Below are 27,219 nucleotides of genomic sequence, written 5' to 3' on the forward strand. Positions count from 1 at the left end.
AATGTGTGAAAAAAAGAAAATGTCCTGTTCTTATTTCACACACAAAATGAAGGAAAGGAGAAATCTGAAAAACAAGCTATTTTCTCTTTCACAAACCTTGCAATTTGGAGATGTAAAGAAAAGGTATTTCGTTACCCGGTTTCAAACACACACACACACACACACACACACACACACACACACAGGGGAGGGGAAGGGGGGAGAGAGAGACTTTAGCATTTGCTATAAGGGCATTCATATAATTTATCTCAATATTAATTATGCAAAGGATAGGAAAGGATAAAAACTCAAAGGATAGCATTGCTACAATTAATTTTTCAGGAGAAAAGGTCAGATGACAACATTTGTAGTTTGGGAGAAGAGATGGACTAAGCTGATTGTGCAGTTCACAAAATATTTTAAAACTCAACAGATTGCCTGATGTTTTATTTTTTATTTTGCATCCTAGGCAATTATGGGTTTTGTGTTTTTCTTAGACCCAAGCCAAGAGAAAGCAGATTTAGCCAAAACCAGAATATAATGGCAGAAATTTCTACTTAGAACTATCCTTTACAATCTCCTACAGAAAAGCTAGACTTCTACTGAAGGAAGCAAAGAAGGGTTCAGTAAATCAATTGTAATAAAGAGGTTAGCTGTGGAAAACTGACAACTGCTCCCTTTCAATATCCTTTGCATCTGAGATGGCCTGTCCCAATCCATGAACCTATGAGAAGTGAAACAGGCAGGGAAAGTGTCGGCATTGATCAAACCAGACGGAACCGCTCTATCGCTATGTAGTAGGTGCCTTCCATTCTCAAGATGATCAGGGGCCTGGAGACTGAAACACACGAAGAATGGCTATGGAACTTGGGTTTGGCTAGTCTAAAGAAAAGAGGAAATAGGGGAGACATGATAGCAGTGTTCCAGTATCTGATGGGCTGCCACAAGGCAGAGGGGGGCAGGTTGTTCACCAGAGCACCAGAGGGAAGGACGAGAAACAATGATTGGAAACTGATCAAAGAGAGAAGCAACCTGGAATTAAGGAGAAACTTCCTGACAGTGAGGACAATCAAGAAGTGGAACAGCTTGCTTCCAGAAATCGTGGGCGCTCCATCACTGGAGATTTTTAAGAGGAGACTGGACATTCACCTGTCAGAGATGGTATAGGCTCTCCTGCTTGAGTGGGGGGCTGGACTAGAAGACCTCCAAGGTCCCTTCCAGCTCTATTCTATTCTATTCTATTCTATTCTATTCTATTCTATTCTATTCTATTCTATTCTATTCTATTCTATTCTATTCTATTCTATTCTACTCTACTCTACTCTACTCTACTCTACTCTACTCTACTCTAGGCTAGGCTAGGCTAGGCTAGGCTAGGCTAGGCAAGGCAAGGCAAGGCAAGGCAAGGCAAAGAACAGCAATAGATAGATAGATAGATAGATAGATAGATAGATAGATAGATAGATAGATAGATGGATGATAGATAGATAAACAGACAGACAGACAACTTTTTTTCTGTCTGCAATAAAACCACCTATCTAGCACCAAGATTACTTCTTTAATGGAGGGCGCAAATAGATAGTGGTGCCAGGCCCAAAGTCTGACAGCTAGATTCTGAGTTAACCGTCGATTCTGTAATTTTAGAATGCTTTAAAATATGAAAGTATCCCCTCCAAAAAAAATTACTTCAAAGAAAAAAAAATGCACCTCTTGGCTTACAGCAAGGAACAGTTTATTTCTTTTATTTCAGTTTTCACACCATCTATTTTTCATGACTAGACCAGCCTCACTCTTACCAAACCAAGGTTCTCATTCTGAGACCTCTCAAAATTAATTTACGGCAACAGTGGTATTAATTTAAAGTTGTAAGCAGTGATATGACTTCTCTGATCCCTTTCTGTATCACAAAAACTTGTGGATCCCTCCTCAATCATTAGGTTTGGCCTTTTAGTCTTTCTTGAGCCCTATTTAAACTGTAAGGCTTTGAAGAGAAGAAGCATCAATAAGAATATTTGTAGCTCAGAGTTGAAATGAGGAGTCCTTGGTGGTCTCTGAGCTTGCTTGTTTCCTTGCAGATGTTTCATGACCCAAACCAGGTAACAACATCATTTGCTAGTAGATGCTAGCAAACCCCATTTCTTTCTAGTACTGCTGATGTTACCTAGTTTGGGTAATGAAATGTCTGCCAGAAACAAATCCAGAGAGCAAAACAAGCATCAGGTTATGATATTCATACACATAGTTTGCACTAATTATCAAATTGCTACCATCGCGAAAGCAATTTCTGAGGTGGAATGGGACAATTTTTTTCATCCCTTTTGACTATCCCTGCTGAATAATCGCCAACTACGGTAACATTTAGCCAAATCTGTGCTTATCAGAATCTCAGAAACTGGAGCCTTCGTTCATGACTTCCAATTTGAAACAGATCCATTCTAACCAGCCACAAGGCAGAGAACAAAAGAGCTCTAAATCAATTGCAATAAGACTAAATATTTTGGGTATTTGCAATAGGTTAAAACAAGTATTTGTGAGCGAATATAAATTCATCATAAAAACGCTTTCAGATGGCCGTTACATTCCTTGATATTATTTGCATACATTCTTGCACTGTGGAGCTATATTTGTTAAGCAACACAAAGGAATTTCCACTGTTGGTTTTTAACCCATTACCAGAGGGGAAAATATCACTGTTAGTCTGAAAAATGACTTGTCTGCTTATTTCCTCAATAATTCTTAACTCTAGCATGCCACAACTGAGTTACTGGCAGGCTTACCTTCTAGAAGCTATTTAAAAAAAAATTAAAAGGCATGCAATTCCCAGTAGGAAATGCTGGGGGCAATTAAGCTGACTTTGTAATAATGCCGCTTGGGGTGTGTGTGAAAGCCCTAATAAGCAGGCATATACATAGAATGAAGGCTACTGCTAAGTTTGTAAGCCGCCCTGAGTCTTCAGAGAAGGGCGGGATATAAATGGAATTAAAATAAATAAAATAAAATAAAAAATTAGTTTTCCACATTTCTTTCTTGAAATATATAACTAATTATCAAAAACTCCAAAATACAAGTGCTGTGATTAGGAATCCCTGCCACTGAACACTTCATGCCAACACCAATTATTGCAATACATAATTTTTGTTTTTCAAGAGTTCTTGACACAGCTACAACATTGGGAGTATCATTTATTCTACACTGGAGGGAAAAACCATTTACTGGCTTACCAGTTAATAAAAATGTGCATTCCAACTTGTCAGCATGGGAGAGAACAGGTAAAGGAAACAAACACATTTTGGGGATGATACAGTAAAGTTAAATCTCCTGAAACTTAAGTGTACATTTCAGGCCATTTTTTTAGGTACAGAAATCAGACTAAAAGAAGTTTACAAACTTACCCCTTCAAGAGGACGAGGCAGAAAATGAGTTAAAATCTACTTCCAAAATGTCGCTCGATTATAGATTTGTATCTGTCCATAATTATTGATTTACAGAGCTAATTCACACAGATTGTCTTGCATTCTAGTATAAGTGTCAATATTAAGTGACAGTCACAAGCAACTAAAAAGTTGCAGGATAAGAAAACCCTGGCACTTGCGGGAGGGAAAATGCTGCCAGGCACAATTTCAGCTTTAGATGCTTTAACATACAATATTTCATAACACAGGTTGCACCAGTGGGGGATCCACACTGAATATAAAGCAGGACGTGTTCTTTACTTAGCGCACAGAGTCCTAGCATATTGCTCTAATAAGATCTACAGTTTCTGCATGAAGCAATCAGAGCTTAAAATCTAAATTTCACATGTTTATTCAGCTATTTTTGTAAAAGGTTTGGATGAGAACTTACTGTAGTGTTCCAGTTGATCTGTGGTATTCTTGAGTGGAGATTTAGGCTGAACATAAGCAATAGAACTCCAGTAACTACCGATGCGCTACAGCTGACAAATTCAAAAAAATAAAGTCCTTCACAAGGAGAACATTCCATGATGGTCTCTATGCAGATGAAGGAAATCAAAGCCAAAACCTAAGACGTGAAAAACAGGAAAACAGTACTGTAATATTCTGAATATATAGTCACAAATAATCCTGAAGCATTCATTGGGAAGTGGATACTTAATGTGTTATGTATTAGGCTTAAAGGAACACCTAAAGCATTTGTATAAGAGTCACCACCAGGAGGAGTTCAGCTGTAACTGTTTTGGCGGGAAGCAGTTTCGGCGGGAAACAGAGGTTCAGTCTGATTGGTTGGCTGTGTACCTGGCCAGATACTGGCCAGGTATATAAAGAGTGCAGGTAACCCCTATTCCCCAGTACGGTCACTTCTACCCAATAAAGAGCTGTTATACTGTACTCATCGGCCTGGCATCCTTCCTACTCTCCAGAACCCACTACACAATATAATGTGCAATACCCAGTAAGATTCTTGATATAAAGCAGGGATCCCCAAAGCTGACAACTTTTAAGAGTTGCAGACTTCAACTCCCCACCCCATGGCTGGCTGGGGAATTCTGGGAGTTAAAATTGCCAATTTTGGAAACCACTGGTATAAAGAATTCAACACAAGTTATACCAAAGCTAGTTTGCTTCGGCAATCTGAGACACACTCATCCATAATTTACTGGATAAACAATTTTATGAGTTGGAGATCTATTAAAGGCCACTACTCGGGAGCTATGAAATGCTTCCAAATATAAATCAATGCAAAGAGCTTGCACTAATTATTATATTGGTGAAATGTGTTTTCTTACGGGAGATCCCAAACACCTTGCACATTTATGAAATTTAAGGAGGATGTAGATATCGTAATGTCCTTTTTGTAACTGTGTGTAACCATTGCTTCTTTTTTATTATTATTATTTTCAGAGAAAACCTATGGAGCAAGTACTGTCTTTGATCTAAAAGATGGATGGGACAGCTTTCAATATTCATACTGCAAGTATAATAGAAAATCATTCCAAGTCAGGCATTCCTAAACCTTTTGCCATCACGCCTCCCTTTAGTATAATAGATAATATACGTACGTCCCCTTTAAAAACACTAAAATAAATACAAACGACTAATAAAACAATGAAATGGAACTTTGAAAAGGTGGGTTTATTGTAACAACATACGACTAGCCCTCCTGGACTCTGCCTGCATTTCCCCACAAATCAGTGTTTCATTCAAATCCGGTGAAAAAGTTGTAAATTCTTGTCTTCTAACCCATACACCTCATTAGCTTTCATTCTGCTTTGCTGGGGAAAGCGGAAACTTTACATAAATTCACCAACTCACAGTCAAGAATTATTGGACTTTTTCTGACTCAAATAATCTGTCAAATAAAATTATTATTATTATTATTGTTGTTGTTGTTGTTGTTGTTGTTGTTGTTGTTGTTATTATTATTATTATTATTATTATTATTATTATTATTATTATTATTATATGTAAAAATGGTACAATTATATCTTCAGGGACTTTCTAAAGTCTAGCAAAGTTGAGGCCAATTTAGCCTCTACCCAGTTTTCCCCTGCTCATGCTAATTCTCAAGGCATCGGTCAATGCAAGAAAAGGGAATCTATTTCTGAAACATTCCCAGCCAAGTTGAAAACAAAATTGGTGGTTCGCAATAAAATGTGGGATTGGCTACAAACTTTCCCCCAAATTGTTTCAGTTTTTCAAGAGCCAATAAGTTCTTTTACAATTATACAGGATCAAAGAACAGCAGCCAAAAAGAGATTTTTCCCAAATATTTTTGTCCTATTTGCAAAGGACACTGCAACACATACTTCTGACGTGCTTTGAGACTGGCCCCACATGCCACCAAAACAAGAAAGAAAGAAAACGAATTGTAGCAGAACCAGATCCACTTTGGCGAATCATCTTAACTAAGTATTATTGCCAACATCTGAGAAAAATGAAGAGAATGCACTGAAGTTTAAATTTAACCTCAGCAGAAGTTTTCTTAAGGAAAAAGAATGCTACCATTACATTTTCCTTATTTAGCTGGCTGCATTTTATTGCTTGATAAATTGGGCAATAAAAGCCTTTTTTTAAAAAAACACCCTTCCATCGTGACAGCTTCTCTTTTTTTTTAAAAAAGGACTTCCTGTTTATCTGAAGGGGCCCATAAAAAGACTTATTGGTTCAATTGCTCATGATTGTGAAAAAAAACCAACAAATAAGTATATGTATTTTTTCCCCTGCTTCAGAATATTCGGGATCTTGGAGGAAAAGCTTTAAAGGAGCCACTTTATCTTGCAATATGCTAAAGCTGATAATGCATTCTAATACAGGGGTGGTGAGGAACAAAGAAAATTGTCTTTGGGATTCCCCAAACCTGGAAGGTAAGACGCTAAGCTTGTCACTGGAAGGATGGCAGTCGAGACCCAAGCACTACATGACAGGGTGAGCTCCCGTTCCCTGCTCCAGCACCTGCCCACCTAGCAGTTCAAAAGCATGCAAATGCAAGTAGATAAATAAGTACCACTTCGGTGGGAAGGTGAGTGTTCCGTGTGTCTTGGCAGACAGTCATGCCAGCCACATGACCACAGAAACGTCTTCGGGCAACAATGGCTCCCTCGGCTAAGAAACAGAGAGAAGCACCATTCCCTAGAGTCGGACTGGATAGGGCAGGGGGTAGGCAACCTTGGCTCTTTTATGACTCTTGGACTTCAACTCCCAGAATTCCTGAGCCAGCCATGCTGAGGGAAAAGGGAGAGGTTTCCAAGCTGAGCTACGCTGGCTCAGGAATTCTGGGAGTTGAAGTCCATGAGTCATGAAAGAGCCAAGGTTGCCTACCCCTGGGATAAGGGAAACCTTTACCTTTATTTTTTTTAACAAAATCTTAACGTCAAATCTCTCTCTCGTACTCAGGTTTAGATATGTTATTCTGATTTAACTTGGCTATCACAAAGTGGGCCTCAGCTCCCTAACCCACCAGGTATTTGATCCGCAGGATTAGAAGCTTATTAGACAAAGAGTCGTCACTTCCCACTTTACTGATGTTGTCTTCGGCTTAGTCGGGTAGATACTGCCATCCCATGGACCAATAACACTCCTTGTTTTACTCAACAGCCTACCTCTCTCACTTGCTCATCCCACTCCATCCAGCCCAGGTCAAAAAGAAAGTGACTGGGGTTATTTTTCTCAACCGCCATGACTGGGAAACAAAGCCAGGAGAATCCACCAATCACATTCCAGAAGATCCAATTCTGAAACTTTTAAGACCACTCACCAGACTTGTGACTAAGGCTGAATAGTGTTTAGTAGTCAGGATAGTAAATGTTGTGCTAGAAAACTTTACTGCCAGCTCAAGAATTGGTGGTTGAGCTCAGAGACCTTGAAACAGGACTGGAACCCTCTTTAACTATTCTGTACTTCAATTCCTGCCAACTTTGACAGCAGTGACAAGAAAGGGTGACAGTTCTATTAAAAACATCTGGAGGATGTGGTTAGGTTGTGTATTCCCAGTCCAAACACAACAAGCACCTCCTTGCAACCACTCAGAAGGGGAATGGGAAGCTCACTAGTCTCATATACACTGTTGTGGTTAATGATTATGGTGCTGGACTATGACCAAGAAGACTTATGATCAAGTCCACCAACTGCCACAGAAACTCACTGGGTGTCTCAGGGCGGGTTCAACGAACCTCACAGTGTTCTTATGAGAATAAAAATACAGAATAACAGAGTTGGAAGGATCAGAACAGAACAGAACAGAATAACAGCACTGGAAGGGAACTTGGAGATCTTCTAGTCCAACCCCTTAAAACTGGAGAATAGAATAACATACACAGGGTTATGAACTCCTAGTACAAAAGTTAGTGACTGCCAGTGTCACCTGTACTATTGTTTCTACATGAATATTTTATCCAATTTTATTGTACTATGTCCCTTTTTTAGTTTTGTTAGTAAATATAGGTTTATATATTTTTCTTGTAGTGTTCTCTAACCTAAAGGCCATAAAAAAGGTTTGACTTGAGTTGATACATCTCTAATAAATAATAAATTTCAAGCTGTATTTTAGCTTAATATCCAAATAGAATAAAAGAAAAAGCAAGTCTCATTTTAAAGTAACAGCTTTCATTTCGAATAGCAGAGTTACTTAAGATTTGTTGAAGTGTCTATCTGGTATTCAATTGCCACCATGCAAGAATTTTAGCAAGGAAATAATCAGGGGCACAGTAGAAGCTAAAAGGAATCCACTAGAATAAGAATGTTATCAATTCAAATAAAAAATATTCACAATATCAGGAATTCCAAATTTTCAATCTGATATCTCTCTTAGATGACATGCTTTAAAAGACAAACAATAGACATACTGGAAAAATAGGAATATTAAAAAAAACCAACTGCTAGCCACAACACGAAGAATATAGTGTTCTTCCAACACAAATACTGGATAGATTTCATGCTTCATTAATGTTTCATTATTTAAAAAGCAAAACATTAATTTTCAAAAAAATGTAAAAGCATGGGCCATGGAGTTTTAGAAACTCCACAAAAGTAAGAGTTGTTTTCAAAAAAAACCAAAACTCAGTATTATCCTTGTATATTCATTAAGTGTGACAGAGGTTCAAATGAAATGTATTTTAATTTTATTTATTTATAAAATTTATTGGCCCTCTTATCAAAAGCTAACCCAGGGGTGTCAAACTGCTGGCCCGCGGGGCGGACTCACCCCATTACCAGCAATGGCAAAACCATCCCGATACGTTGCACGACGTCACGTGACATCGCGAGTTTCACATGTCTGCCTCTGGATGACCTACAGTCATAAATAATGCATTATATCTCACATGTGCACTTCAATAGTGTACAACACCCGGCACAATTCTCTTCTAAAAAGCAATACAAGAATTAAAGACCTGGATCCTAAGTTCAAAAATCATATTTAAATAAGTAAAAGGTGGGGAAAAAAATTTATTTTACAGAATGTCTATCTACCACCACCCCCATTCCCAGCAGACACTAGAGGAAATAGTACAGACATGTCAAACACAAGGCCCGGGGGCCGGATCCGGCCCGCGAAGCCATCCTGGAAACAGTGAGGGAACGGCCCCCACTGCCTTGGCCCTGGCCCAGAGACCCTCCCTCTGCCAGAGACCCTCAGATCTGTCCCACTCCTGCCCAGGCCCCCATAGGCACCCTTGATGCCAACGATGTAGAGCTGGCCACGCCCACCCACTAGGCCATACGCACTCCAGCCACGCCCACCCAGTAGGCCACGCCCACCCAGACCACACCCGCCCAGACCCCTGAGGGCAACCGCAATGCTGATGCGGCCCTCAGTGAAATTGAGTTTGACACCCCTGAAATAGTAGAACAAAAGAATAGAATCAAAATAAACTACAACTAAATGCAACAAAATTTCTATCCAAAATCATCATGGAATCCATCCAATTTTGTCCCAAGACATGATGGGATAAAATCACTTGAATCTGCTTGAGAAAAGCCATGTTTTTCATATTTTTCACACAGATGGATCACTTAATGTAAATTGTGAATTGTTATTCCTATCATTGATTCTGTCTTTAAACTCTTTTTAAAAAACCTTTACTGTACTGTTTGATTTTTTTTTTAAGCAAAGTATTCTGGCTTTTGAGGAATTCGAATTTATCTCCTTCTCTCCTTGTCACGCTGGTGCAAAACAGTGAAATCAAAGGCAATTTTTCCCTCTGAGGTTTTTCTGAGTAATTAATTCTGCTTAGCTGTAAACATGTCCTGAAGGAATTATAGGACAATGTGTCATAATTGGAAGATTTGAATTCATAATTACATAGCTACCAATCTCGGGAAGCATCTCAAAAGTCAGAAGCAATAAATAAGTAGATCTTCTGCCAAGCTCAGCTGTTGACTACACAGCATCAATTAAGAACAAAGTAATTACAATTAAATAGGTTACAAAAAATGATTGCCCCGCAAGAAGACAGAGTGACAGCAAAAGAAGAGAGTTATGCACTACATTGCACTAGGCCAGGGGTCTGCTGGCTGAGGAATTCTGGGAGCTGAAGTCCACAAGTCTTAAAGTTGTCAAAGTTGCAGGCCCCTACACTAGGCCCATTAAAGAAAAAAAAAGTTAAATATAGAACTTCAGTTAGGAAATGAGAAGAAAAGAGTATTGAAACTTGCCAAACAGCGTATGAAAAACTTTCCAGACAGACTTTTTAGCATGTACTTTACAGAAATTTCACAAAAGAGTCAGATAACATCAGCACATTTTAGTTATCCTCTCATCTTTTATCTCTCTCTCATTCTTTCGTTTTGTCTTAATGGGAAGAATCCAATGTCAAAAAGCCACAAAACAAAAGCACAATTCTGCCTTATAGAGTACTCAACTTATGATTACTATTGGAACCAGCACGTCCATTGCATCCTAAGTGATGCAGTCATTAAGTAAGCCACCATGTGACTGCACCCAACTTTACAACCTCTTTTGCAACAATCATTCAAAAAATTATACGCAAAACGGGGTTCCCCCTTTAACTTGGCTTGTTGGAAACCAGCTGGGAAGATTGCAAATGGCAGTCACCTGACCCCTGGACAATGCAACTGTTGTAAACACAAGCCGGTCGCACCCGGATCGCAGTCATGTGACCACAGACACTTCAATGGTCCTAAGTACGAAGATCAATCATTAAGTCACTTTATAACTTCAAACATTGTTAAACAAATCGTTGTAAGTCAAAGACTACTTGTGTATGCTTACAATGGATGGGGCTGAGGGAGGAGGAAGAGACACACATCATTTTTCTCTAAATGGTGCAAGTACGTGTGTAGGTGTTTCACACATTTAAGCTAGCATCTTATATTTAAAAATACTACTATTATGAATTCATTTCTGTGCCTTATCTCTACCTACCTTTTCAGTTTCCTGATGGATGGAAACTAATCGAGGAGAGAAACAACCTAGAACTAAGGAGAAATTTCCTGACAGTCGAAACAATTAATCAGTGGAATGACTTGCCTCCAGAAGTTGTGGGTACTCCAACACTGAAGGTATGGATAACCATTTGTTTGAAATGGTATAGGCCAGGGGTTCCTGCATGAGTAAGGAGCTGTACTAGAAGACCTGTTATTCTGTTATCCTGATGCAAATCTAACGGTGAAATAGTATTCTTTACAGAAGTAACGTTTCTTTGTAAAAAAAATATATATGGCAACACTAAATTTGAAGAGGAAAAAGGTGCTCAAAGCAGAACCAAATGGTTAGTTCGTGTTGACTTGGTACGCCTTTGTAATGTAATAATTTGCTTTCACTGGCCCCACAAATCTTCTCAGAAGTACCTATGGATGAATGAGGAAAGAGACAGAAAAGCAGCAGAGGATAAAAATCAAAGAACACCTTGTTATGATCCGCCCACTGGTGTGCATGCACGCAGCATTCTTTTTTTGCCATATGATGCTTAACAGGAACAAATTATGCAAAAATTTCATAAGCAAACCACCAAAATAGAAAAGCAAAAACCAAAAAAATAATATTAACAGTGGAATTACAGGAAATGCACCAAAGGCTGTAAAAAGATTGTGGAGAAAAGAATAGTATCCTTACTTTCTATGGGCATCTGTCTGTGGAAGATATATTCAAAGTGGTTTAAACAGTCATTCTCTTGCTGCCAAATAAATAGCTTAGGATGTAGCTAAGAAATATTTACAATTCTTTTCATGACCTATGTTTATCTTGTTGCTAATTATAGTTGTGTGTTCTTTTTGGTAACTTTCACAACACAGCATTCTCTGCACAACATCAATAAGCATCAAAATGTACACGTTTTATTATTTATAACAAATTTCTCTATCTTACCTCATGGCAAGATAATCCTACCTAATTCCACCATATAGACAATCATTTCAGGAGACAATAAAATAAACAGCCATCAAATAAAGTTTTTAAAAGCAACCTTCCTCTGTCTGATTCTAGTATAGGGTCCTCCATATTATTGTTTTCACTTTACCCAAAAAAGTACCCTACACCAGTACCATTCTAAACACCAACTGAAGAACCACATTTCAAAGAAGGAACGTTATTTCTTCACCAAGAAGAATTCTAGACGGTCAAACATGGTTGAATATAATCAGAGAACCAATAGAGCAGGGGTCTTCACACTTGGCAACTTTAAGACTTGTGGACTTCAACTCCCAGAATTCCTCAGCCAGCTGGCTGAGGAATTCTGGGACTTGAAGTCCACAAGTCTTAAAGTTGCCAAGTGTGAAGACCCCTGCTCTAGAAACAAACTCATTTCCCAGGGATAATAAATAACTTAAATACTAAGCATTTTAGGGTGATTGTACATCAAAATCAACATACACACTCTAGCTCAAACAGGTAGCATTTTTTAAAAAAACAACAGTGTCCTATATTGTTAAATAATCAACCCAATCAGTCAACTTATATCCTGACCAACTATTGAGTTGAACTAAAAAAGAGAAATAAAGGTGACTGTCTTACATTACTGTACAAATACAGGGAACAGATGAACAATACTGTGTAAACACAACCTATGCAAAAATGGGTGGAGTTGGGCGTCAAGGCAAAGCGATCTATTAGTATGAAAAATAGCATTAATATATTGCCCTTTCTTGCCTCCGTTGTCCAGTGGTTTCTACTAATACTTCCACAACCCCTTGAAGAATTTCAGATATCCTTGCTATGCTAAGCCACCTTTGCATATTTTTAATTTACCAAATTTATACCGACTAGCTCAACTCATGAAGGCAGCTTATTCTCAAAGTTCAAACAATCCAAACAGGAAGGCCAAAATATATTAAATGCAAAAACACTGGGGGGAAAAAATGTAACTGTGAGCAATCATTAAACATATGTAACAAATAGATATTTCAAAAGGCTTGTAGTATATAAACATATTTTGATGCAAGGCATTGCTTTTAACCTTTAAGGCTCTAAAGGGCCATTTTGTTTGTCTGTTTGTATCCCGCCTTTGGTATTTTTAGAAATAACTCAAGGCAGTGAACATATGCAATACTTCCTCCTCCTATTTTCCCCACAACAACCCTGCAAGATGGGTTGGGCAGAGAGAGAGAGAGAGAGAGAGAGAGAGAGAGAGAGAGAGAGAGAGAGAGAGAGAGAGAAAGGGGGTGGGGAGAAGGAAGAGAGAGAGAGAGAGAAAAGAAGAGAGACAGGGAAAGAGAGAGAGAGAGAAGAGAGAGAAGAGAGAGAGAGAGAAGAGAGAGAGAGAGAAAGAGAGGAAGAGAGAGGAAGAGGGACAGAGAGAAAGAATGGCCCCAAATCACCCACAAAGTCTCCTGTTTTCTAGCCTTTTTTGTCCATTCCTGAATGCTCTAAGTAGCCAACAGTCCAAACCATCGTAGAATAAAAGAAACATTCTCAAAAATAAAACCACCTTTAAATTAAAACAGAATACCAAAACATGCTAAAAAGAAAATAAGACAAAAATCATGAGTTTTAGGAGCTTGATCAGTCCTTTAAATCTGCATGAAGTCTCTTTGAGCAACCTCCACCGAATTCTGCAGCCGTCCCGACTTCAAAATGCTTCTGCATAATCCTTAGATTTCTGCAAGTATCTGGCAAGGAGAATACTTTCATAGACATAGTTCTGAAGCACTGCACGTGACAATTACTGTTCTAAAAATGTTCCTGCCCAATACTCCAAAAAGTGTTACGTAGGGTGGCGTTAAAATTTCCAACACAAAGTTCTAGACAGAGTAAATGTGCCCAGAGGAACTCTTACAATGACATGGCATTTAAAAAGCATTAGTACACCCTTTGTGCGTAGTTGTCTGATTTCTATAAGAATAGGAGTCAGCTACTTTGGGCTCTCCAAATATTTTGGATCACAATTTCCATAATCTTATAAAGGCTGGAGTTGAAAACATCTGGTGGACACAAGTTCCCCTGCCTCAAAACTAGATAAGCACCAATTATGAGGGAAACATGCAGAAGCAACATATTATAAGAACATCATTCCTACAGAGAAAACATCCAGCTGTTCTTCTTAACTCTTTCACTTATTCTCAGGGCTTTTTTTCCTCATATAACGCTCAGAACGGAGTTCCGGCACCTTTTTTGGATGGAACCTTGTAGGGTAGGCAAGGCGGGTTGTATGACATGTGTGAGTTCCGGCACCTTTTTCTTTTACAAAAAAAGCTCTGCTTATTCTACTACTAAATCAATCATATTGGAAGTTGATGTGGTTAAAAAGAGGCAGAGAGAGGTCATCCTCATAAAGAGAGTACAGTTCTTGTCTATTCTTTCAACAGGGGCTTCAATAAAGGACTTGTTTAATACAATAGATAAGAAACTTGGCCTCCCACCATTAAAGTGTATGGAATGTGCCATTCCACAGTTCACATTAGGAAGAATTACTCTCATTAAGAGGAGAATTTACTGCTTTTTCTTTTCTTTTAGCATCCAGCCAGACTGGATCCTACCAGTTAAATGTTAAATGTTAAATTAATTGATCACTTTTTCCTCAGTTTTCTAATATTTTGTTCTTTTCTGTTGTTGTTCCGGTTGAATGTATGCTTTTGTTTTGCTTCATTTTGTTTTACTGTTTTGTATTTTATTTTCTGTGATAAAACAATACATAATATTTTTAAAAAGGAAGAATTAAGTTTATAGAATGCATTCTTCAAAATCAAACCAAGGAGAATTATTCTATTTATTTGTGATAAAAAAAACTGTAAAATTTTAATGACAAAGAGAATATGTTGCCAGCCAAGGCAACAGTGATCTTCTCTCTCTCTCTCTTTCATACACATACACATACACACACACACACACACACACACACAAAATAGACAAAGAAAGAAAAATTCTCTGGCAACTTACTTCTGTATGCTCAATACAGACAATACAGGTAGTCCTCGATTTAGAACCATTCATTTAGCAACTGTTCGAAGTTACAACAGTACCGGAAAAAAGTGACTTATGACTATTTTTCACACCTACAATCGCTGCAACACTGTTATGGCCACACGATCAACATTTGGATGCTTGGCAACTGGCATGCACTTATGGCAGTTGCAGTGTCCCAGGCTCACATGATCACCTTTAGCAACCTTCTGACAAGCGAAGTCAATGGGGAAGCCAGATTCACGTCGCGCCCATGTTACAAACTTAACAATTTCAATCATTCACTTAACAACTTGCGACAAGGAAAGTTGTAAAATGGGACAAAGCTCAATTAACAACTGTCTTGTTTAGTAATGGACATTTTTGGGCTCAGACGTGGCAATAAGTCAAGGCCTACCTAGTATTTTTCTACCAAATACCGTAATCTGTTCTAAACAGGCATCTATCGCCATCATCTACTGTATAGAACACAACTCGCTTGAAGGAACCTACACCAACAGAATGATACCAACAAGGACCTAAAATTCCTGAAGTACTCTGGTTATAATTCCAACAGAACCAGGATACTTCAAGGATTTTTTTCATAGGACAATTAAAAAAAAATTACCTTATACCCTTGGTTGAAACAAAGCCACACAAATGTGTTTCAAATTATGCCCCAAAAGAACAAATTTTCCACTGTCTGAATTTTAAAAAAACATTTCACGTTCCCTATAGCGCCAAAGCTTCCCACACTGTGTTTAAACCGCCTGCCAATAATGTGTCACTAAGCACCCTGAAGTGCAATACCACCATCTATATATTGTACCACCATATAGTCACAGGGGTGGGGGCCTCAAGTAAATATTTTCCAAAAGAGCCCGTTACACCAAATTGAACAACTGGGAGATAAAATTGCTATTTGCAATTAGGCAGAAAACTACCAATGAATCTGGAGAACAAAAAGTTATGTAGAAAACATAACCTTTTTCCAAACACAACTGCAATAAATAGTAACTGAAATATCAATGTAGATTTCTTATATCTTACTGTGTCTTGTTGTAAGCAGCAACCTTTTTTTGTCCCTGGAAAAAAATTAATAGCAAGTTGACTGTATAGAATTGTTCTATAACTAATTCAGCTAAAAGGTGCAATTTAGCTTAGATGGGCTAACCTGAGCATCAAGACAATAAGTACATTTGTTGCAATATATTTAATTGCAAAACACGAGGAGCTCCAAAATTTTAAAATGTTTTTAAAAAGCAGCCATAGAGTCTACATTTTATAGTTTCCAAACTCTTTATCCTACTGGCATAGAAGACAATTAGTATAACAATTGCTCTTGTATTATTTGCTCATAAAATCTAATTACTGAAAATAATTGTGCTTTTCTTTTGATCTTATAATAACATCTCAATAAATGTGACTTTAAAGTACAGTAATACATAAACACTAATTTTGAATTATGTTCATCTTGTATTTTGCTTTTTTTTTAATAGTGGGTTTGAGTTTAAACAAAACACATAGAAAACAAAGGACGGATTTTAAATGTCAGATTACAGTTGTTCATGACAGCTCTTCCAATCAGATAATAAACCTCAAATTGTTCTGAAATGACTGCAAACTTAGCATTTTTAAAATGTTCAAACCAATAAATCAGGGACCTAAGGAATACCGAAATGTAGATTTTTATCATCTTGTAACCAGTGAATTCAAATAAAAACAGAACTGCAGTATCAGGGGTAATATATTTACTTGAATGCCGTGCAACAATGTCTTCTTGTTAAACCACAACAAAAATCTAGTTCCAGTAGCCAGTGTGGTATGAGCTATTTTCCACATATGAGATTTTGTTGCATTCTTAGAACAGAAATAGAAATGACTATATGGACGTCGTTCCTTCCAGTATAAAACATACTAGCTACCTTTCTCAGGCTGGACAAGTTCTACCAATCGCCCAGATTTTTTTCCAAGTTCATAAAGCTGCCTCTGGAAAATGTACCCTTAAAAATTCTCTAGTTAAATCCATAAAATAAGCATCCTGTATATTTAGGTCATCCTGACATGAGCAAATAGGAACATCAAGTTTGCAGTCTTGCTAATTAAAAAATGCTGCCGGAAACTTCTAATTCACATTAACAGGAAAATTTTTGTCTTAAGGCATTAAACTTTCATTTGTGCACACTGAGCTGAAGCCCAAATTATGATTTGCTGCTGCCATTATAGTATTCCAATTAAGGAGTACATAAGAAGACTGAAACATGTAAGCCCAAGTTACAACTGTTTATGCACACAATGTTAAATAATGACTCAATTATAGTAAACCAAAATTTGGTGTCCCTGAGATATATATCTCTGTTCTTGAAATGCCATTAAAAACACTTAACTAGGACATCAGCACTGAATTTGGCCGTGCCCAAAGAGATGTATGATGGGGGTATATATCAAAGCTATTAAGATACAAATCGCAGATGAAAAATTAAAGCTATTATGCTATTAACAAACGAGCAGTCAATGCAGGAAAAAAAATCAACATTACAATACATTCAACATACAGTATCACATCAGAAACTTTTCATGTTTAATAGTTTATGATGGTAGCTATTTCTGTGGCCACACCTTAAACTATCCAAACTAATTTATAATAAATCACTTTGTGGCTTGGTAAACGTATTGCTGCTGTTCTCACTGGCCTTATATCCACAACTGAGTCCAAAATTTCCATTGCCTAGCAAGACAGTTGTTAAGTGAATTTTGCCCCATTTTATGACCTTTCTTGCCACAGCTGTTAAGTGAGTCACTGTGGCTGTTAAAGTTAGTAACATGGTTGTTGAATCTGGCTTCCGCATTGAGTTTGCTTCTCAGCAAACTGCAAAAAGTGGTCACATGATCCTGGGACACTGCAACCGTTATAAATACATGCCTGTTGCCAAGTATGGGAAGTCAGCCCTCCAGAGAAGGAAATATTAAAAGGGCAGAAAAATATATTTCCTCAAAGGCAGAAAAGCATGCCCAGTTTTTTTAATAGCTCCAAGTCTCCCTCCCCCAAGCAGAAACCAGCTCTATAGAAATGCAGATGTAAATACTGTAATCCATTCAGGAAGGTTGAAGCTAGAAGTTTAAGAAGACAGAGAGACCTAAAATCTATATACTCCACCCAAAGTCTAAGACAGGACATAATAGAATTAACCCACCACCATCAGAAGACCAGAAAGGCACACTCAGACTCAAGTCAAAGTTCATGCCACAGGAACACCTCCAAACAAAAGGCTCCAGAGGGTATAAAAACCCACTCCCTACATGTGCTCACTCTCTTTTCTTCCAGAGCCATCTTTCTGTCTGGCTCTCCTCTTCAATAAACTGCAACCTTCTTTCTAAAGCAGTCGCCATGTTGTTTATTCCTGGCTTGGACTGAACTATGATGAAGACTTTTCCATCAACACAAGCATTTGAATTTTGATCACCCGACCATGGGGATGCTAAAAGAGCCGTAAGTGGGGAAAATGGTCATAAGTCACTTTTTCAGTGCCTTTGTAACTTCGAACAGTCACTAAATGAACTGTTGTAAGTCAAGGACTATCTGTATTTGGAAGATAAGATAGTATATCAGGTTCAGCACCTCCCCCACTCCACCAGCTGAACTGCCAGCTCATTTTGCCTTCTGCCTTCACAATTGTTTGCGGCAAGAGAAACTGAAAGCCTTTCCATTATAAAATCTTTGGAAGCCACTATTCCTTAAGTTTCAAGGCCAGATCTGTTGGGCTACAGAACAAGGATTTTTCAATACACACTGACTAATGACATTCCCTCCAAAAGCACAATTGTCTTTCTCTTTAAAAAGCCTTTAGGCCAGTGTTTCTCATGGCTGGCTGGGAAATTCTGGGAGTTGAAGTCCGCAGGCCTTAAAGTTGCCAAGATTGAGAAACACTACTTTAAGGCCAACAGACAACGCTTTCTCATTTGACTGGAGTTTTGGAAATATTTTTTACTTTTAGACCTGCTTTCACTGTTTTTGCATTTTGCTGTGATACTTCAGCTACTCTAGTGTAAGTTTCCCATCAATTGCCTAAAACTGTTTTGAGGAATTTTATTGACCAAATGGGAAATAAAACTTCTAAACACTAGAAGTTTTATAACCCACTTGGAGCCATCTGAGCAACATGAGACAGACAAAAACAAATGATAACAAATTGCTGGTATTTCTCTAACACAGTAAAAACCACATCTTCTACGTACTTCCAGTTTCACATATTTTCATTTCAAATGAAACAGTCAAGAGACCAAAAGACCCACACATGTCAGTATTGCAGTGCTACAGAAACAAAGGCATAGGTAGACCTATCAGCTAAAAGGAGAAAAGACATTGCAAACACTTTCTAGAACACACCTCTAGGGAAGAGATAAAAGAACAAAAGAGGACATCTTATCTCCTATTTCCCTCCCCCCAGTTACAAAGAATGACCTTGCAAAACTGGATAAATGTAAATAACCTTATGGAATGTCACCTGTTGCCAAACTGCTCCCTAATCAAGCAGAACCAAAACTGAAAATACTGATGAAATTACAGGAATGAGGAACAAAGAAAAGAAAATTATTTCGATGAAAAGTTTTCCTTTCCCTTCCCATAACCATAAAGTAGTTGCTCAAAAGGAGAGAAGCAGAAAAAGAAAAGTAATATGCTATCCAGTACAGCACATAATCCTCTTTATCCCATTCCAAAGATTTCCAAATGGAATATGAATTTCCCCAGTTCCACAGGCTCGGACACAACCAACAAAAGAACCCACAGATTTGCGGCAGAAGCTTTTATAGATTATCATACTTTAATGTCCTCAGACTGATACAACTCACCCAAATACAAATAACACAAAAATACCCCCCCAAAAAACCCCCCTATTAGGTGAAAATACATGGATTGTATTTTCTACACCTGTTAATTTTTGGAGTATATTTAGAAGAGTCTTATCCAGGGGTCTTCAAACTTGGCCCTTTTATGACTTGTGGACTTCAACTCCCAGAATTCCTCAGCCAGCAAAGCTGGCTGAGGAATTCTGGGACTTGAAGTCCACAAGTCATAAAAGGGCCAAGTTTGAAGACCCCTGGTCTTATCCAACGAGATACCCTCCTATAGCACTGGGCAACAATTCCCATCACCCACACTTCAAAAACACACCAGGGGCTACCCCTCGCTACAAGGATAGGGAACATAAACACAGGGGAAGGACGATCTCCACAATTCCTTCCCCCTTCGGCGCAACCACAGTTTGAGCATATCTCTGCCAAACAATGAAGGGTTAACCTCCATGCCACCAAGCTAAAAGGGCCCAGCAACCCACCCCCTTGGTCATCAGGAATTGGGGTGGGTGGGTGGGTGTTTAACTCTTCAGGATGTCCTGAGATGTCCCCACACCTTTCCATCTGTTGCAAGAAGGCCAACAGGACTGCTAAACCAGACATCTGGAGCCTTCAAGGCTATTATTTTTGTATTTTTTATATATCTGCCCTGTTCACCGCCCTGAGTCCTTCGGGAGAAGGGCGGATATAAATAAAATTATTATTATTATTATTATTATTATTATTATTATTATTATTATTATTATTATTATTATTATTATTATTATTATTAATTATTATTATTATTATTATTATTCCATAAGCGTGGGGGGCGGGGGGGAGAACCCAAGGGAAAGCTAGCAAAGGGGAAGAGACCAGGGGTCTTTCCCCAACCAGGTGCCCTCCAGATGCCTTGAACCCCATCACCCATCACCGCCATCCTCCACACACATACACAAACAGTTGTTGTTTTTTCCCCCACTTCTCCCGAGGGGGCTGGCAGGCTCCAGATGTTCCCTGGAAAAGAAGGTAAACAGAGCAGGAGGCACAAAAGGTTGAAGCAACATCTGGAAGTCGCCCCCGAGCGGCTGTTCTCGGGAAGGGGGCAAGGCGGGGGGGGAGGAAGGGAAGAGTGGGGAGAAGAGCAGAGAGGGGAAGACCCCTACCCCAACCCTTCCCCCCCCCTCAAAAAAACCCCCACCCTGTCTGGGAGCCCGGAGGCCGATCTCCCCTAGCCGGGCAGGGCAGGGCAGGGCAGGGCAGGGGTCTGGCCGGGGGGGGCATACCCACCACCTGGGCGATCTTGAGTCGGCCGACGGGGCCGCGCAGGTAGTCGCGGTCGCAGCGGAGGCCGCGCAGCCCTTGGCGCTGGCTGACGGGCTCGGTGGTGGGCTGGTAAGGGCTGCTGGCGCCGGAGATCATGGAGGTGCTGGACGCCTCGCCGTCGAAGCCCTCCAGGTCCTCGGGGCCCCTCATGGCGGGCCGGGGGCCTCGCTTCACGCTTAGGAGGAGGAGGAGGAGGAGGAGGGCGGCGGCGGCGCCACCGCGGAGCAGCAGGAGCGCGGCGCAGCGGGCAGCGGCGGCATGTCGCTCCGCGGAGCGCGGCGGACCGCCCCGGCCTCGTCCCCGGTCCCGCCCCCGCCGCCGCGTCCCCGCCTCGGCGGCTCCTCCCGCTCGGCGGGAAGGAGGGAAGGGGCGGCGGGAGGGGACCCCGCGGCCTACCCGGACCAGCCCCCCCCCCGCCCGGCTGGGGGCTCTGCAGGGCTTGGGGGGCGCCGCCGTTCCACAGGTAGAGCCGGGGTGCTCGAGGGGAAGGGGCGCCTCCCTGCCGGGCGGGGAAGCCCCCTCTGGTTGCAGCGGTGGGAAGACCCCAGACCACAAACCTGGAAGCGTCGTCGGTGAGGAGTTTCATCCTTGTTTTGGTGTTGTTGTTTTTTTAAAAAAAATAATAATTGCATCCCGCCTCTGTTGTTTTTACGTGCAACTCAAGAGGACGGACACCTCTCCAAGACGCCTGCCTCCTCCTATTTCCCCCCCCCCCGCTGCAACAACAACAGCCCTGCGAGGTTGGGCTGAGAGAATGATTAGCCCAAGGCCTCCTCCCTGGCTGTCTTCATCCCTAAGGCAGGAGTTGAACTCGCAGTCTCCTGCTTTCTAATCGGGTGCCTTAACTGCTAGACCAGGGGTAGGCAACCTTGGCTCTTTTATGACTCATGGACTTCAACTCCCAGAATTCCTGAGTCAGCTATGCTGACTCAGGAATTCTGGGAGTTGAAGTCCATGAGTCATAAAAGAGCCAAGGTTGCCTACCCCTGTGCTAGACTAAACTTTATTTAATATTATCGTAGGTGGACTCTAATAATAGATGATGGGCCTTCAAGTAGTCCATTTTTAGCGGCACAGAGATTTCCTCCAATAAGAAATGTGATGATACAATAATAGCTCCTCCATAGATACCTCCATGTTGCGCAGAGGGGTTCCCAATGCTGTGAGCTGTGCTGGCCGTAATGTATCCCGCCAAGAAAAGTCACCCATGCCAGGCCAGTCTTAGGGAAAAAGCCAGGCTAAATGTAAAGATAATCCTGACCACAATTTGGGACCACAATTTCGGGCGCTGAGCCATGGCCACTTTTACTACCATCTTGCCGCGATTAACTGAATCGTTGCAGTGAAATGAATCTCTTTGGTCCTTAAGTGAATCCACCTTCCTCCACTGACTTGGCTGGTTGTAAACTGGCTGGGAAAGTTGCAAATGATGATCAGCTGAACCTAGGACATTGCAACCATTTTAAACATTGGTTTGCCAAGTGTCTGCGTGTTAGATCACATGACCATGGGGATGCTGTACCTTAGTGCCTTTGTAACTATATCATAGGTGTCAAGCTCGCCACATCATGACGTATCACAATGTTTTTTGCATTGTCGGAGCTGGGGTGGGTACGGTCTCCGTATGATGCAACCAGCCTGAGGGCTGGCAGTTTGACACCCCTGCTTTCTTTGTTCACTAAACCGATGGTAAATTGTAAGTTGAGGACTACCTGTATCCATCACCCCATTTTAATACGCTGAGAAAATGGGAAAAACCCTAGTCCTGTAGAATTACTGGAAGAACAAACACAGACAAAAGAACACTGTGTTTCAAAATTGTGCCATTATGGCCTAATATGAGCAAGTTAAAATATTGTGGGATTTCCAAATACAAACTGAAAAAAGGCTTGGCTGATAATGCACTAGATATAACTGGTTGAAAAAAAGGAAGTGTGTTTAATCAATGTGGCAATGCCAGGGGATAGTAGAAGCCAAAGAACTGGAGGAGACCAAAAATTATGAAGATTCAAAAATAGACATTGAAGGGATTATGGCATAAATTGTACCAGTGGTTACGGACACACTGGGAGCCATACCAAAAAAAATTGGATGGCACTTAGAAAACCAGGGAAATGACAACATTTCTGTCAACTGTAAAAGGCCACAGTGCTTGGATTTGCACATATAGTACTCTGATATGACATCCTAGGTCAGGGGTGTCAAATTGCCGGCCCGCGGGCCAGAGCGTCACAGAGAAACCGCGCCCATCCCATTTTCGGCAATGGGAAAAAGTTCTGATACGTCGTGCGATGTCACATGACGTCGCAAGTTTGACATGCCTGGCCTAGGTGCTTGGGAAGAACTTGATGCATTTGAAGGCCTACATCCGCTTAGAAAGAACTGGCGGCTGTGACTTCACATTGTTGTGAACTAGTAGTAATAATAGATTGTCAAGTCCTTGCCTCTTAGCAACCTATTCCAGGGGTCTTGGGGACTTCAATTCCCAGAATTCCTCAGCCAACCATGCTGGGGCTGGGGAATTCTGGAAGTTGAAGTCCACTAGTCTTAAAGTTGCCAAGATTGGAGACCCCTGACTTATTCTCGTCAACTACCATGATCGATGTCACATTCACTATTCTGTTCTTAAATATATTTCACTTTTTTTCCTCCAGCAAAAGTTTAAAGAAGAATATAAGAGGCATGGACTGCTAGTCAAATAACTGTTTTTTTTTTCCTTTAAAGCAAGATATTTTTGGCAAGCCAAGCTTTTTAATTCCCTCAGTTCAAATCAAGAGCCTGTGTTACATCTTTGCAATTTTGAGGGGGAAAAAGTGATATCCACTTTAAAAACAAAGGAATAAATTAAATTATTAGAACAGAGTACTAGGTCAAGGTACTTTCAAGGTACTTTCAGCCTTAAAATGTGGGTTTGAAAATCCATATATAATGTTGTAACAAGGCAATGAGAAAAATCTACAAAAATAGCTCTTCCAGCTGGATGTTGAAATAAGATGAAAACAGTAACTGATGCGAGGCTGAGGTAAAAGCTATCACTACACAGGGATTGTAAAAAATGAACAATTTAAAGAACTTCCCTAGCTCTTTTCTCTACTCCTTCAACAATCATTAAGGCCATTTGTCTTAAATTGCAGAAGAAATTTCACTACTCACTTTTAATGGCCATAATTCTGCTTTTAATTATGTTAACCACTTAAAAGTGCTCTCAAAGAAAGAAAAGCAAGACAAAGCATTTAATATAATATTGAAAAAGGACTCAAACCCTTACATTAATTAAAATTGTTTTGGGGGGATTTCTGCACTTTTATTTTTTAATATATACATACATACATAGCTAAATTCCTTGATGCATTTCTGTATTAGATTTTTAAATATTTATGTAACATCCTTAATAAAAATTATTGCAAAAATAGCTTCCTCTATTTTTATAACATCTATTAGATTTCATTGTCAAACATTAAAATACAAACTAACATAAAAGGGAAAAGTGGGTATCAATTTAGAAATCCCCCCAAAAAAAATTCAAACAAATTTCTTGTATTTCTAAGACAAGATTACAAGCTGGGTGGGGGGAGTGTTTGGGTGGGGAGGTGTTTTGTTTTGCATCAATGAAACTGAATAGACCTATTCATTCTGCATGCTGGGGCCAAAATTTATGAGAAATGGGATTGTATTCACATGGGAGGCATCTTATATAAAGATCTTTTAAGCTTTTAATCACCACAAAGAGAAACTACAGATGACTGTTAGGAGCTAGAAGGAAGATAAAGCTGTAATACAATTAGCTCATTCAGCCTAGTGTCATCAGTTCAGAACACAGTAAATATAGAGAAGAAAGTCAAGGTGAAACTGGTTATTTGAGGAACTGTTTCCACCTCTTAGCTCATTGTGGTTTGAAAGCCAACTGGTTTGGCCTTTAATCTTATTTTAACTGGGGTTTTATTTATGCAGGGACAAATATATTTTTTTAAATTTGTTTTTAACTTTTGTATCTTGGTTTTTTAATCACCCTGTAAACCGCCCTGAGTCCTTCGGGAAAGGGCGGTATATAAATGTAATAAAATAAATAAACATGGAGCAGTTCGTGTGTGGCACTTTTTCTCCTGAGAAACTGGCTTAGTTTCTCTTACTACCTTTCCATGGTAATGATTTTCTTCTTTTCTTTCAAAGTCCTTTGACTCAATTTGCAATTTAACTCCTCTGACTGAGAGTGCATTTTAGCAGGCTCAACATTCACTATCAATTTCGCTGTTAGATTTCTTATCTTCTACCTTAGAAATTGGATGCCAACGGTTTTGTTACCTTTTGCTTTCGGTTTAAATCACAGCACCTACCAAGCTATGCCCCAAAATAGCATACAGCAGCTCCGTCAATAAGAGACTGGTTTGGCTGAGGAGGAATTCTGGGAGTTGAAGTCCACAAGTCTTAAAGTTGCCAAGTTTGAAGAGCCCTGATCTAATGCAACGGTGTTTCTCAACTTTAAGATGTGTGGACTTCAACTGACTGAACGTGAAGAGATGTTCCAAATATTGCTCAGTGGCATGGCAATATTGGGGCAGTATTGTACCAAACTTCTCCAAATACACAGAACAAGCTACAGTATCAAGAGACGTGCTAAATTCGGCAAATAAAGCAGGTCAGATTTGTTGTGATTTTATTGATTTGATTTATACAATCAAATGCGACTCTGGCAGCTCGTACAATTAAATAACAAAAAAAAGTTACTAATAAACCCAAATTTTAAAAAGCACTAAAAACCACTTAAAACTATTTTACCTTTCTTTCTTTGTGACTGGACTTTCTGTTCTAAGGGGCTGTATGTTTTATTAATCTACATTTAACTACCCAATTTTATCTTTTGAAAAAGAATAGGTAACACTGCAGTGCAATAAAATTTGAAATGCTGCTCAATAAACAGATGGCCTACGCTGCTAATGAATGTGATAGCTTTTTACCAGACCTTGATTAAGTTTCTCTTTAAATGCATAGGCTCTTTGAACAGACTCTCTCCCCCCACAGCTTGCTTTAAAATACTCTGCAGAGAACATGAGAAGAGGAACTACTTGCAATTGATAAGCTTACCTGGAATATTGACTGTATGTTACCAATGACCCTTCTTCATATGGGGGAAGGAAATATGACTACTTAGAATGGCTCCCCTGCTGAGTGGTGGCTAGTGACAAAACGGGACTTATTTGGATGATAATCTGTCAAAAAAAGGACCAGGTTACATACAGATACCTACTATTTTTATTTCCTAAAAGGTTTAAAGGCTTTATAGCTATTCTAGAGAGTGTAGTGATGACCTTTACCAAAATTTATAATGCTGCCTATTCTTTAAATTCTGGCAGCTTACAGCATCAGAGTAAAACATTAATAGAACCATAAAACCCATCCATCACATCAACAAATAATAAAGCTACAAACTCATAAATCTGTCTTAGGACTTTGTCATCTTTCAAAAACACTGCCTGGCACACCTAAACTCAGAAGGCAGAGGGCTAACACTGAGGAAGTTAATCCAGTATCCAGGTCTGAGCCTCCAGTATCTTTCAAACAAGACATCTGAAACATCCTATGCCTAGCAGAACCACTCTGTTGGGATAGATCTTCAAAATGGAAGTTTGGAAGATAACAATGTGAGGGTCCCTTAAGATCTATGCAATGTGCCAGCACGTCACTTATTTTATTTAGAAAAATATCCCCAAAGAATCACTGATGCCCATCAAAAGAAGTGTAGGATTTTTCTGCATTTAAAAGAATATGAAGCTGTCACTCACCAAGTGAGGTTCAGCATGTTGTAGGCCTGCAGCTTGCAATTTGTCAAGAAGCCTACATGATTTGTCCCATTTTTGGCCTATCTTAAAAAGTTGGAAACGGGATCCGGGAGACTATAGGAACACAGTCACCACTCTCCATTTTCAAGACATAAAGTAATGCACTTGAAAGCTAGCAACAATAGGTGTGCACTTTTTTTTTCCACTTATCAGTGGAAACCTGTTACCTTCCCCAAAATCTGCCGTTAGTATCCTTGGTTAGGGAAGAAGGGGGGAATCACGTGGCTGAAAACTAGTCATTCATTTGGCTAAAGAATTTCAGTGATGGGGGTTTGTGCCATCTGCATAATGCCGCTCCCTGGTATGCCAAATGATTTTGCCTCTCTAGGATTTCAGACAGTTATTTTCTCAGTTGTTCGGCTGCTTAGCTAAAGTCCTTTCTACATTCTCAGCAAAAAGCTTAAAGAAAATTTACCCGCCGTAAGGAAAAGCTAGTCAATCTAGACATGTATCT

General features: G+C 39.7%; 1 protein-coding gene across 1 annotated transcript in view; it reads right to left on the minus strand.

Moving 5' to 3' along the window:
• The window catches only part of CMTM4 (CKLF like MARVEL transmembrane domain containing 4), a 35,555-nt gene extending 14,334 nt beyond the window's left edge, over positions 1-21,221 (minus strand). Inside the window, exons 1-2 of the mRNA XM_083370460.1 lie at positions 20,893-21,221; positions 3,823-3,999 (exon numbers count right to left, since the gene is read on the minus strand). Coding sequence (XP_083226586.1) covers positions 3,823-3,999; positions 20,893-21,078 — 363 coding nt within the window. The 5' untranslated portion in view covers positions 21,079-21,221. The remainder of the gene's footprint in view (positions 1-3,822; positions 4,000-20,892) is intronic.
• Positions 21,222-27,219: the final 5,998 nt, after the last annotated feature.

Source organism: Vipera ursinii (assembly GCF_947247035.1).
Source record: "Vipera ursinii genome assembly, chromosome: 10".
Taxonomy (NCBI): domain Eukaryota; kingdom Metazoa; phylum Chordata; class Lepidosauria; order Squamata; family Viperidae; genus Vipera; species Vipera ursinii.